The sequence below is a fragment of the Salmo trutta genome, chromosome 2, assembly GCF_901001165.1.
Source record: "Salmo trutta chromosome 2, fSalTru1.1, whole genome shotgun sequence".
Classification (NCBI taxonomy): domain Eukaryota; kingdom Metazoa; phylum Chordata; class Actinopteri; order Salmoniformes; family Salmonidae; genus Salmo; species Salmo trutta.
Window position 1 is genome coordinate 42,029,761 of NC_042958.1, and position 14,213 is coordinate 42,043,973.

Sequence of the window (14,213 nt, forward strand, 5' to 3'; positions counted from 1 at the left end):
TTGACATGTTTAATGAGGATTTTGCTAAAGCTAGGCATTTATTTGATAATGAAATCCTTATTCCCGTATTATGCCAAGAGACTATTTGTTTGACAATCATGTTGATCCAGTTGAAACAATGGAATCACTACAAAAGAGACTCTAGTGGATCAGGTACAGGTTGATGTTGATGCTCCATCAACCTGTATGTAGCAAAATGTGAATTTCTGTTATTTACATTGGATAAAAGTAGAGATTTAATATTGTTACTCCTGTGTTCTGCTATCCTTGTTTTCAGAGCGCGTTTTGTTTTTCCTACATAGCATAGATCACAAATACATTTGATCAGGTAAACTCAGCAAAAACAGAAACGCCCTCTCACTGTCAACTGCGTTTATTTTCAGCAAACTTAACATGTGTAAATATTTGTATGAACATAACAAGATTCAACAACTGAGACATAAACTGAACAAATTCCACAGACATGTGACTAACAGAAATTGAATAATGTGTCCCTGAACAAAGGGGGTGGAGGGGGTCAAAATCAAAAGTAACAGTCAGTATCTGGTGTGGCAACCAGCTGCATTAAGTACTGCAGTGCATCTCCTCCTCATGGACTGCACCAGATTTTCCAGTTCTTGCTGTGAGATGTTACCCCACTCTTCCACCAAGGCACATGCATGTTCCCGGACATTTCTGGGGGAAATGGCCCTAGCCCTCACCCTCCGATCCAACAGGTCCCAGACGTGCTCAATGGGATTGAGATCTGGGCTCTTGTGTGATGTTTGGATGTACCGATCCTGTGCAGGTGTTGTTACACGTGGTCTGCCACTGCGAGGACGGTCAGCTGTCCGTCCGGTCTCCCTGTAGCGCTGTCTTAGATATCTCACAGCATGGACATTGCAATTTATTGCCCTGGCCACATCTGCAGTCCACATGCCTCCTTGCAGCATGCCTAAGGCACGTTCATGCAGATGAGCAGGGACCCTGGGCATCGTTCTTTTGGTGTTTTTCAGAGTCAGTAGAAAGGCCTCTTTAGTGTCCTAAGTTTTCATAACTGTGACCTTAATTGCCTACCGTATGTAAGCTGTTAGTGTCTTAATGACCGTTCCACAGGTGCATGTTCATTAATTGTTACTGGTTCATTGAACAAGCATGGGAAACAGTGCTTAAACCCTTTACAATGAAGATCTGTGAAGTTATTTGGATTTTTACAAATTATCTTTGAAAGACAGGGTCCTGAAAAAGTGACATTTCTTTTTTTGTTGAGTTTAAATCAATTTTTTGGTGGAACATGTAATGATGCCCTTGATCTTAATGGTCTGGCCCGTAATCGGGTGATTGAACATTGTGCATTTGTTAGTGAAGTTACACTGGGTACATCGGCCACATCTATAGTTACCATCCGGCACTTTGTCTAGAAAGCTTCTACGTGGCACTGGTGGAAGATCAGACCTCACCACCATGTGACTGATGTTGGGGGCGGGTCTGAAGACTACCCGCAGGAGTACTTTAAATGTCTTTTCCAATTGTGAATCAGTGATCAAGATGTACCAGTGTTTTTTAATGATGTGGTCAAACTGTTTACCAAGTAGGGAGTACTGAAGGAAGCATTGAACGTGTCGGTCAGGAGGGCGAGGAGGTTTGGGTGAGGCTGTCATCCTGGGTCATATTTTTATAACATGTTGACCAAACCGGACGCACGCTTGCGCACGCCATCAAGCGCACATCATCGAGCGCACGCCATCGAGCGCACGTTGATTTTGTTCACCTACACCATAAGCGATCAGGACACGCAGGTTGAAATATCGAGGGTTGGGGGAGAGAGAGAAGGAGAGGGAGGAGGGCAGGCGCCTCGGCGGAATATGGAGTCCCGAGAGAAAGCAAGAACAAGATGATTGTCAGTAGTGCAGTATTATCATAAGGAGACGAATACTTGGAAACGGAGGAGGAATGGAGGGAAAAAGACAAGGAGAGGAAGTCTAAGAGAGAGAGGGAAGAAGAGGGTGAGCTTGAGTTGGATAAAAATGGTGGATAAAAGGGAGAGGGTTTGTTAAAGAAGAACGGTAGAAAATGTAAGCAGAGGGAGCTGAAGACAGGAGGAGAAATGGAAGTGAGTGAGGGTGAAATATCGGAGGTGGTAGGTGTGGTGACGTTATCGGAGACAGAGGTATGCACCGAGGATCAGGAAAAAGATGAGTATGTGACAGTAGGAGTGAAGGTTATGGAAAAAGTGGACTCTTGCCTTTTGGCTGATCCATTTGTGGTTTCACAGTGGGTGAAACACACTCAGGTCAACCACACTGAGTGTTCACATCCCCAAATATACTCATTTCACCTCACATGACCTTTACGGACATGACGCATGTGGGTGTAAAAAACATTTGTATATCTCTAATAATTAAATAACAATGAGATGGGTACATGTAATGGTTCCAGAAAATACTATATATCTACAAAATGACCACGTGGGTAACCTGGAAGGCAAGGGAAATTAAAGTAAAGTAACATTTTCAGGTTAGAAATGGTCTGATATCAAACTCTTGGTTCAGACCTCTAGGAGACATGGTACACAAACAGGAAATCCAATACAATTCTCTTCTCAATAATAGATTATCAGTATCTCACCCCCTCCTAGGAGCCTTACCATGTTCGATACCAACGTATCTCAAAGAGCTAATATTGTGACGAGCCTCCATGAAATGTGCAGCCACAGGGTCCTGATATGTGACTCACTACCTGGATTCGGTCTTATGTAGTAAAATGTGAATTTCTGTTATTTACATTGGATAAAAGTAGAGACTTAGTATTGTTACTCCTGTGTTCTGCTATCCTTGTTGTCAGAGCGCGTTGTGTTTTTCCTACATAGCATAGATCACAAATACATTTGATCAGGCAAGCTCAGCAAAAAAAAAAAAGTCCTCTCACTGTCAACTGCGTTTATTTTCAGCAAAATGAACATGTGTAAATATTTGTATGAACATAAGATTCAACAACTGAGACATAAACTGAACAAGTTCCACAGACATGTGACTAACATAAATGGAATAATGTGTCCCTGAACAAAGGTGGGGGTCAAAATCAAAAGTAACAGTCAGTATCTGGTGTGGCCACCAGCTGCATTAAGTACTGCAGTGCATCTCCTCCTCATGGACTGCACCAGATTTTCCAGTTCTTGCTGTGAGATGTTACCCCACTCTTCCACCAAGGCACATGCATGTTCCCGGACATTTCTGGGGGAAATGGCCCTAGCCCTCACCCTCCGATCCAACAGGTCCCAGACGTGCTCAATGGGATTGAGATCTGGGCTCTTGTGTGATGTTTGGATGTACCGATCCTGTGCAGGTGTTGTTACACGTGGTCTGCCACTGCGAGGACGGTCAGCTGTCCGTCCGGTCTCCCTGTAGCGCTGTCTTAGATATCTCACAGCATGGACATTGCAATTTATTGCCCTGGCCACATCTGCAGTCCACATGCCTCCTTGCAGCATGCCTAAGGCACGTTCATGCAGATGAGCAGGGACCCTGGGCATCGTTCTTTTGGTGTTTTTCAGAGTCAGTAGAAAGGCCTCTTTAGTGTCCTAAGTTTTCATAACTGTGACCTTAATTGCCTACCGTATGTAAGCTGTTAGTGTCTTAATGACCGTTCCACAGGTGCATGTTCATTAATTGTTACTGGTTCATTGAACAAGCATGGGAAACAGTGCTTAAACCCTTTACAATGAAGATCTGTGAAGTTATTTGGATTTTTACAAATTATCTTTGAAAGACAGGGTCCTGAAAAAGTGACATTTCTTTTTTTGTTGAGTTTAAATCAATTTTTTGGTGGAACATGTAATGATGCCCTTGATCTTAATGGTCTGGCCCGTAATCGGGTGATTGAACATTGTGCATTTGTTAGTGAAGTTACACTGGGTACATCGGCCACATCTATAGTTACCATCCGGCACTTTGTCTAGAAAGCTTCTACGTGGCACTGGTGGAAGATCAGACCTCACCACCATGTGACTGATGTTGGGGGCGGGTCTGAAGACTACCCGCAGGAGTACTTTAAATGTCTTTTCCAATTGTGAATCAGTGATCAAGATGTACCAGTGTTTTTTAATGATGTGGTCAAACTGTTTACCAAGTAGGGAGTACTGAAGGAAGCATTGAACGTGTCGGTCAGGAGGGCGAGGAGGTTTGGGTGAGGCTGTCATCCTGGGTCATATTTTTATAACATGTTGACCAAACCGGACGCACGCTTGCGCACGCCATCAAGCGCACATCATCGAGCGCACGCCATCGAGCGCACGTTGATTTTGTTCACCTACACCATAAGCGATCAGGACACGCAGGTTGAAATATCGAGGGTTGGGGGAGAGAGAGAAGGAGAGGGAGGAGGGCAGGCGTCTCGGCGGAATATGGAGTCCCGAGAGAAAGCAAGAACAAGATGATTGTCAGTAGTGCAGTATTATCATAAGGAGACGAATACTTGGAAACGGAGGAGGAATGGAGGGAAAAAGACAAGGAGAGGAAGTCTAAGAGAGAGAGGGAAGAAGAGGGTGAACTTGAGTCGGATAAAAATGGTGGATAAAAGGGAGATGGTTTGTTAAAGAAGAACGGTAGAAAATGTAAGCAGAGGGAGCTGAAGACAGGAGGAGAAATGGAAGTGAGTGAGGGTGAAATATTGGAGGTGGTAGGTGTGGTGAAGTTATCGGAGACAGAGGTATGCACCGAGGATCAGGAAAAAGATGAGTCTGTGACAGTAGGAGTGAAGGTTATGGAAAAAGTGGACTCTTGCCTTCTGGCTGATCCATTTGTGGTTTCACAGTGGGTGAAACATACTCAGGTCAAACACACTGAGTGTTCACATCCCCAAATATACTCATTTCACCTCACATGACCTTTACGGACATGACGCATGTGGGTGTAAAAAACATTTGTATATCTCTAATAATTAAATAACAATGAGATGGGTACATGTAATGGTTCCAGAAAATACTATATATCTACAAAATGACCAAGTGGGTAACCTGGAAGGCAAGGGAAATCAAAGTAAAGTAACATTTTCAGGTTAGAAATGGTCTGATATCAAACTCTTGGTTCAGACCTCTAGGAGACATGGTACACAAACAGGAAATCCAATACAATTCTCTTCTCAATAATAGATTATCAGTATCTCCCCCCTCCTAGGAGCCTTAACATGTTCGATACCAACGTATCTCAAAGAGCTAATATTGTGACGAGCCTCCATGAAATGTGCAGCCACAGGGTCCTGATATGTGACTCACTACCTGGATTCGGTCTTATGTAGTAAAATGTGAATTTCTGTTATTTACATTGGATAAAAGTAGAGACTTAGTATTGCTACTCCTGTGTTCTGCTATCCTTGTTTTCAGAGCGCGTTGTGTTTTTCCTACATAGCATAGATCACAAATACATTTGATAAGGCAAGCTCAGCAAAAAAAAAAAGTCCTCTCACTGTCAACTGCGTTTATTTTCAGCAAAATGAACATGTGTAAATATTTGTATTAACATAACAAGATTCAACAACTGAGACATAAACTGAACAAGTTCCACAGACATGTGACTAACAGAAATGGAATAATGTGTCCCTGAACAAAGGTGGGGGTCAAAATCAAAAGTAACAGTCAGTATCTGGTGTGGCCACCAGTTGCATTAAGTACTGCAGTGCATCTCCTCCTCATGGACTGCACCAGATTTTCCAGTTTTTGCTGTGAGATGTTACCCCACTCTTCCACCAAGGCACATGCATGTTCCCGGACATTTCTGGGGGGAATGGCCCTAGCCTTCACCCTCCGTTCCAACAGGTCCCAGATGTGCTCAATGGGATTGAGACCCGGGCTCTTGTGTGATGTTCAGATGTACCAATCCTGTGCCGGTGATGTGATGTTACACGTGGTCTGCCACTGCGAGGACGGTCAGCTGTCCGTCCTGTCTCCCTGTAGCGCTGTCTTAGATATCTCACAGCATGGATATTGCAATTTATTGCCCTGGCCACATCTGCAATCCTCATGCCTCCTTGCAGCATGCCTAAGCCACGTTCTTGCAGATGAGCAGGGACCCTGGGCATCTTTCTTTTGGTGTTTTTCAGAGTCAGTAGAAAGGCCTCTTTAGTGTCCTAAGTTTTCATAACTGTGACTTTAGTTGCCTACCGTATGTAAGCTGTTATTGTCTTAACGACCGTTCCACAGGTGCATGTTCATTAATTGTTAATGGTTCGTTGAACAAGCATGGGAAACAGTGCTTAAACCCTTTACAATGAAGATCTGTGAAGTTATTTGGAGTTTTACAAATTATCTTTGAAAGACAGGGTCCTGAGTAAGGGACGTTTCTTTTTTTGCTGAGTTTAAATAAAAAAAATTGTGGAACATGTAATGATGCCCTTGATCCTAATGGTCTGTCCTGTAATCGGGTGATTGAACATTGTGCATTTGTTAGTGAAGTTACACTGGGTACATCGGCCACATCTATAGTTACCATCCTGCACTGTGTCTAGAAAGCTTCTACGTGGCACTGGTGGAAGATCAGACCTCACCACCATGTGACTGATGTTGGGGGCGGGTCTGAAGACTACCCGTGGGAGTACTTTAAACGTCTTTTCCAATTGTGAATCAGTGATCAAGATGTACTTGTTTTTTAATGATGTGGTCAAACTGTTTACCAAGTAGGGAGTACTGAAGGAAGCATTGAACTCGTCGGTCAGGAGGGCGAGGAGGTTTGGGTGAGGCTGTCATCCTGGGTCATATTTTTATAACATGCTGACCAAACCGGACGCACGCTTCCGCACGCCATCGAGTGCATGCCGTCGAGCGCACGTTGATTTTGTTCACCCACACCATAAGCGATCAGGACACGCAGGTTGAAATATCGAGGGTTGGGGGAGAGAGACAAGGAGAGGGAGGAGGGCAGGCGCCTCGTTGGAAAATGGAGTCCCGAGAGAAAGCAAGAACAAGATGGTTGGCAGGAGTAGTGCAGTATTATCATAAGGAGACGAATACTTGGAAAATGGAGGAGGAATGGAGGGAATAGAGAGGGAGAGGAGGTCTAAGAGAGAGAGAGGGAAGAAGAGGGTGAGCTTGAGTCGGATAAAAATGGTGGATAAAAGGGAGACGGTTTGTTAAAGAAGAACGGTAGAAAATGTAAGCAGAGGGAGCTGAAGACAGGAGGAGAAATGGAAGTGAGTGAGGGTGAAATATCGGAGGTGGTAGGTGTGGTGACGTTATCGGAGACAGAGGTATGCACCGAGGATCAGGAAAAAGATGAGTCTGTGACAGTAGAAGTGAAGTTTTTGGAAAAAGTGGACTCTTGCCCGTTGGCTGATCCTTTTGTGGTTTCATGGTGGTTGAAAAAAAGAGTTGAGTCATGTGGAATCGGTGAGGGTAACAAGAAGTGGTCTAGTGATAATTGTTTGTTTTTCTATTGGTCAGAGGGAGAATGCGCTCGGAGTAAAACAAATGGGGGCAAGAGAAGTGAATTGTTTCCCTCTCAAGAAAAGGGCAGTAAATTTGAAAGTTGACCAGCTGAGAGGAACGATTCCCGGTGTATATGATGCTCGTCGTTTGATGCGACGCACACAGGGTGGTGAAACAGAAGAGTCGTTGTCTGTTCTTTTGAGTTTTGATGTTGAGTCTTTACCCGTCAAAGTGAAGTTAGGCTATATAAGTTATACTCTACAAGCGTATGTTCCCGAATAAAATTAAGATGTTACAGGTGTCAAGCTTCTGGGCATGTGGCAGCAGTGTGTAGGAGGGAGGGTCCAAGGTTTGAGAAGTGTGCAGAAGGGCATGAGACAAAGAAATGTGTAGTATTGGGGAAAGTAGTGGTATGTATTAATTGTAGGGGTGCCCATGGTGCTGGGGATCAGAAATGTCCCGTGCCAGAGAGGCAGGTTGAGGTTTCCAGGGTCAGAGTAGTGTAGAAGTTGTCATACGTTGAGGCAGTGAAGAAAGTCGAGGAAGATGGGTTAAGGGCTCGTAAGTCAGCATTTCACGGTCAACACCTGTTGTATTCGGCGCATGAGACAAATACAATTTGATTTGGTATACATGGAATAAACTCAGGTCAAGCACTGCCCCCAACACATACAAGAAACAGATGAACTGTTTCCATTCTATTCTGTCCATGTGGTGACACAACAGTATCAACAACTGCACATTGATCATTTAAGTACAAGTGACTTTAACAATATTACATGCCATTTAGTATACAATTTTATCCAAAGCAACATGGTCACGCGTGCATTCATTTCCCAGGAATCAAACTCACTATCCTGCCGTTTCAAGCGTCATGCTCTACCGACTGAACTAGGAGCTTAAACACATGACATCACTGTGACAACAAAAAATGTAAACTTGTGGAATGCATTATGTACTGCTTATGAATGCATTATGTATGGGTTATGAATGCATTATGTATGGGTTATGAATGCATTATGTATGGGTTATGAATGCATTATGTATAGTTTATGAATGCATTATGTACTGCTTATGAATGCATTATGTATGGGTTATGAATGCATTATGTATGGGTTATGAATGCATTATGTATAGTTTATGAATGCATTATGTACTGCTTATGAATGCATTATGTATGGGTTATGAATGCATTATGTATAGTTTATGAATGCATTATGTACTGCTTAGGAATGCATTATGTATGGGTTATGAATGCATTATGTATGGATTATGAATGCATTATGTATAGGTTATGAATGCATTATATATAGGTTATGAATGCATTATGTATGGGTTATGAATCCATTATGTATAGGTTATGAATGCATTATGTACTGCTTATGAATGCATTATGTATGGGTCAGGGAATGGACTCCACAAGGTGTGGAAAGCGTTTCACAGGGATGCTTGCCCATGTTGAGTCCAATGCTTCCCACAGTTCTGTCAAGTTGGCTGAATGTCCTTTGGGTGGTGGACCCTTCTTGATACACACAGGCTAAACTGTCCAACGTGAAAAACCCAGCAGCGTTGCAGTTCTTGACACACTCTAACCGTTACGCCTGGCACCTACTACCATACCACATTCAAAGGCACTATTGTCTTGCCCATTCATCCACGGAATGACACAAATACACAATCCATGTCTCAGTTGTCTCAAGGCCTAAAAATCCTTCTTTAATTAACCTGTCTCCTTCCCTTCATCTACACTGATTGAAGTTGATTTAACATGTGACATCAAAAAGGGATCATAGCTTACACCTGGATTCACCTGGTCAGTCTATGATATGGAAAGAACATGTGTTCCTAATGTTTGTACACTCTGTGTAGTTTCTACCCTGTCACTCAGTGTAGTGTCTACCCTGTCACTCAGTGTAGTTTCTACCCTGTCATTCAGTGTAGTTTCTACCCTGTCACTCAGTGTAGTTTCTACCCTGTCATTCAGTGTAGTTTCTACCCTGTCACTCAGTGTAGATGCTACCCTGTCACTCAGTGTAGTTTCTACCCTGTCATTCAGTGTAGTTTCTACACTGTCATTCAGTGTAGTTCCTAACCTGTCACTCAGTGTAGTTCCTAACCTGTCACTCAGTGTAGTTCCTACCCTGTAACTCAGTGTAGTTCCTTACCTGTCACTCAGTGTAGTGTCTACCCTGTCACTCAGTGTTGTTTCTACCCTGTCATTCAGTGTAGTTCCTAACCTGTCACTCAGTGAAGTTTCTACCCTGTCATTCAGTGTAGTTTCTACCCTGTCATTCAGTGTAGTTTCTACCCTGTCATTCAGTGTAGTTCCTAACCTGTCACTCAGTGTAGTTTCTACCCTGTCATGTACTTATTTTCACTCCTTCTTCTTTTTCCCTCCCATGCTGCCAGGACGTTTGTGTACTCGGTGCTGATGCGAGGACGACCGTTTCCCCTCCATGTCATGATAGAGGCGGGGGTGTTCTGCAGTCTGAACGGGTTCACACAGAGTCACTACCTGGTCCACTGTGCCCACTACCACCCCACATGGACCTCTGACACACGCTTCCTCATTGGTACAAACATTTCTGAGGGTCAAGAGATAAACCTGAGTTTACTAATCGATCAAGATGTTTCTTTTAATCAACACTTAAAAGTCTTGGTTTTGTAGTTGTTGTTATAGCGAACAATGTTTTCACACTACAATGATTCTCCTCAAAAAGTGATTAGAACTTAAATAGATAGTTCACCCAAATTACATGCTTTGGTTTAGTTTGCCTGGCGCTGCATTCACATGCTAATGGTTTACCATTTGTGACACAAATCCCATTCAAGTCATGGGACCGATATGACCTTTTTTTGGGGGGCATCATGTCCAAATCATCCAAAAGTATCTAAAATTGATTGAGAAGTTTAACAAAGTCACTTATAAATGATTTGAATATGATGCATCAACATTGCTAATATCGGTCCCATGACATGAATGGGATTTGTGTCACGAATGGTAAAACGTTAGCATGTCGAAACAGTGCCAGGCAAACTAAACCAAGCATGGATTTGCAGTCATACCTTGGCCATAGACTGCTTACAGGGTAAGGAAACCATTATGTAATTTTGGTGAGCGCATCCCTTAAATCGATGGACTTGCAGATAGTTGACAAATTCTTCACCGCAGCTTTCTACCATTGATTCAAATAAAAACCAAGTGTTTATTTTACCAGGTTCAACCCTGTTTCTCCTGGGCATGGCTATCAACGTCCACAGTGACTATCTTCTACGAAACCTGAGACAGCCTGGAGAAGTCATCTACAAGATCCCTAAAGGTATACAGTGGCTTGCGAAAGTATTCATCCCCCTTGGCATTTTTCCTATTTTGTTGCCTTACAACCTGGAATTTAAACAGATTTTGGGGGGGTTGTATCATTTGATTTAGACAACATACCTACCACTATGAAGATGAAAACAAGAAATAAGACAAAAAACTGAAAACTTGAGCGCGCATAACTATTCACCCCCCAATGTCAATACTATGTAGAGCCACCTTTTGCAGCAATTACAGCTGCAAGTCTCTTGGGGTATGTATCTATAAGTTTGGCACATCTAGCCACTGGATTGTTGCCCATTCTTCAAGGCAAAACTGATCCAGCTCCTTCAAGTTGGATGGATTCCGCTGGTGTACAGAAATCTTTAAGTCATACCACAGATTCTCAATTGGATTGAGGTCTGGGCTTTGACTAGGCCATTCCAAGACATTTAAATGTTTCCCTTTAAACCACTCAAGTGTTGCTTTAGCAGTATGCTTAGGGTCATTGTCCTGCTGGAAGGTGAACCTCCGTCCCAGTCTCAAATCTCTTGAAGACTCAAGAATTTCCCTGTATTTAGCACCATCCATCATTCCTTCAATTCTGACCAGTTTCCCAGTCCCTGCTGATGAAAAACATCCCCACAGCATGATGCTGCCACCACCATGCTTCACTGTGGGGATGGTGTTCTCGGGATTATGAGAGGTGTTGGGTTTGTGCCAGACATAACGTTTTCCTTGATGGCCAAAAAGCTACATTTTAGTCTCATCTGACCAGAGTACCTTCTTCCATATGTTTGTGGAGTCTCCTCCCATGCCTTTTGGTGAACACCAAATGTGTTTACTTCTTTTTTTCTTTAAGCAATGGGTTTTTTCTGGGCACTCTTCCGTAAAGCCCAGCTCTGTGGAATGTACGGCTTAAAGTGGTCCTATGGACAGATACTCCAATCTCCGTTGTGGAGCTTTGCAGCTCCTTCAGGGTTATCTTTGGTCTCTTTATTGCCTCTCTGATTAATGCCCTCCTTGCCTGGTCCATGAGTTTTGGTGGGCGGCCCTCTCCTGCTAGGTTTGTTGTGGTGCCATATTCTTTCCATTTTTTAATAATGGATTTAATGGTGCTCTGTGGGATGTTCAAAGTTTCTGATATATTTTTTTATAACCCAACCCTGATCTGTACTTCTCCACAACTCTGTCCCTGACCTGTTTGGAGAGCTCCTTGGTCTTCATGGTGCCGCTTGCTTGGTGGTGCCCCTTGCTTAGTGGTGTTGCAGACTCTGGGGCCTTTCAGAACAGGTGTATATATAGTGAGATCATGTGACAGATCATGTGACACTTAGATTGCATACAGGTGGACTTTATTTAAGCCTGGCGCCGGATCTTTATGTACTGTCTTGCCAACTCCTTTTTTTCAAGTTATTCTCACTAACAAGAATTCAAAAACTATAAAAACCAATGGTCCAATAATCTAGAATGTGGCTGTGTGGACGTTTAGATTCTGATAATTCCCATAGCAAGACAGTACAAAAGGGAATGGATCCAGGCTACTAGCTTTGTACCTCTAGTGTGTAGTTCTGTTACGGCTGTCAAAAGGAGGGGACCAAAGCGCAGCGTGGTGAGTGTTCATTATATTTATTTAGACAATGAAAACACTAACAAAGAAACAAACCGAAAACAGCCAAACAGTTCCGTCAGGTCACAGAATAACAAAACAGAAAATAACTACCCACAAAAGCCCAGGTGGGAAAAGGCTGCCTAAGTATGGCTCCCAATCAGAGACAACGATAGACAGCTGCCTCTGATTGGAAACCATACGCGGCCAAAACATAGAAATAAAATACATAGAATGCCCACCCCATATCACACCCTGACCTCACTAAACAGAGAAAAACAGCTCTCTCAGGTCAGGGCGTGACATCTAGTGACTTTTAACCCTATTGTAATATCTAAAACCCAAACTACTACTTGTTTACACTATAATGACAAAGTGTCATGTCTTCCCACTAAAGTTATTAGACACTGAACAAAAATATAAACTCAACATGTAAAGTGTTGGTCCCATGTTTAATGAGCTGAAATAAAAGATCCCAGGAAAGTTCCATACGCACAAAAAGCTTATCTCTCTCAAATGTTGTGCACAAATTTGTTTAAATCCCTGTTAGTGAGCATTTCTCCTTTGCCAAGATAATCCATCCACCTGACAGATGTGTCATATCAAGAATCTGATTAAATTTAAAATAATTAAAAATTATGTTTTTTTATTTTTTATAATGAGGTTTTCCTGCTTCTGAATCTTGCGGGTAAATGCTGCTAGTAGATAGTTTCAAATAGGCCTGGTCGGTGCATCACTAACACTAGCTAACACTAGCTAACACTAGCTAACACTAGCTAACACTAGCTAACACTAGCTAACACTAGCTAACACTAGCTAACACTAGCTAACACTAGCTAACACTAGCTAACACTAGCTAACACTAGCTAACACTAGCTAACACTAGCTAACACTAGCTAACACTAGCTAACACTAGCTAACACTAGCTAACACTAGCTAACACTAGCTAACAGGGAAGACATCAGCACAAAAACCAATTTGGGATTATTTTGAGTACATTGCTGGAAAGGACAAAAGCAAATGTATTTTGGTGTCAGAAGATGGCAGAATGTGTGGAACAGAGATAAAAGGGGGAAAACCCCAACCAACCTCAACGTTAATCTGAACAGAACCCACAAACAATTTCAGAATAAAGTGATGGTGAGACAGACATTATTTTATTTTTGGGAATTTTGTCAGGATTTGACTCCTGGTATCATATGAACACACATAAGATGTGGAAAATGTTTAGAATTGCAGAAAATGAGCTTTAAACCTGCAAATGTTTCTCATTGCAAACAAGAAGGGTGTGAACAGTTTGGGGCTGCATGGGTTGCGAGGTGGGGGGTTTGTTACTACGGTGATAAATAACAACATCCATCCAGACCTTTGCCACCTCGGAAATGTGTGTGACCACACCATCTCAAATAATACTGCTGTACCCCTGCTATAGGTCTACAACACATTAATAAATAGTACTGGAATACCCCTGCTATAGGACTACAACACATTAATAAATAGTACTCTAGTACCCCTGCTATAGGACTACGACACATTAATAAATAGTACTCTAGTACCCCTGCTATAGGTCTACAACACATCAATAAATAGTACTCTAGTACCCCTGCTATAGGACTACAACACATTCATAAATAGTACTGGAATACCCCTGCTATAGGACTACAACACATTAATAAATAGTACTGGAATACCCCTGCTATAGGTCTACAACACATGAATAAATAGTACTGGAATACCCCTGCTATAGGTCTACAACACATTCATAAATAGTACTGTAATACCCCTGCTATAGGTCTACAACACATTAATAAATAGTACTGGAATACCCCTGCTATAGGACTACAACACATTAATAAATAGTACTGGAATACCCCTGCTATAGGACTACAACACATTAATAAATAGTACTG

The 14,213-nt window shown here is 42.5% G+C and overlaps 1 protein-coding gene across 1 annotated transcript in view; it reads left to right on the forward strand.

The window, feature by feature from the left end:
* srd5a2b (steroid-5-alpha-reductase, alpha polypeptide 2b) overlaps nucleotides 1-14,213 on the forward strand; it is a 58,100-nt gene that overhangs the window by 12,481 nt on the left and 31,406 nt on the right. The window contains exons 3-4 of the mRNA XM_029702228.1: nucleotides 9,806-9,969; nucleotides 10,615-10,716. Coding sequence (XP_029558088.1) covers nucleotides 9,806-9,969; nucleotides 10,615-10,716 — 266 coding nt within the window. The remainder of the gene's footprint in view (nucleotides 1-9,805; nucleotides 9,970-10,614; nucleotides 10,717-14,213) is intronic.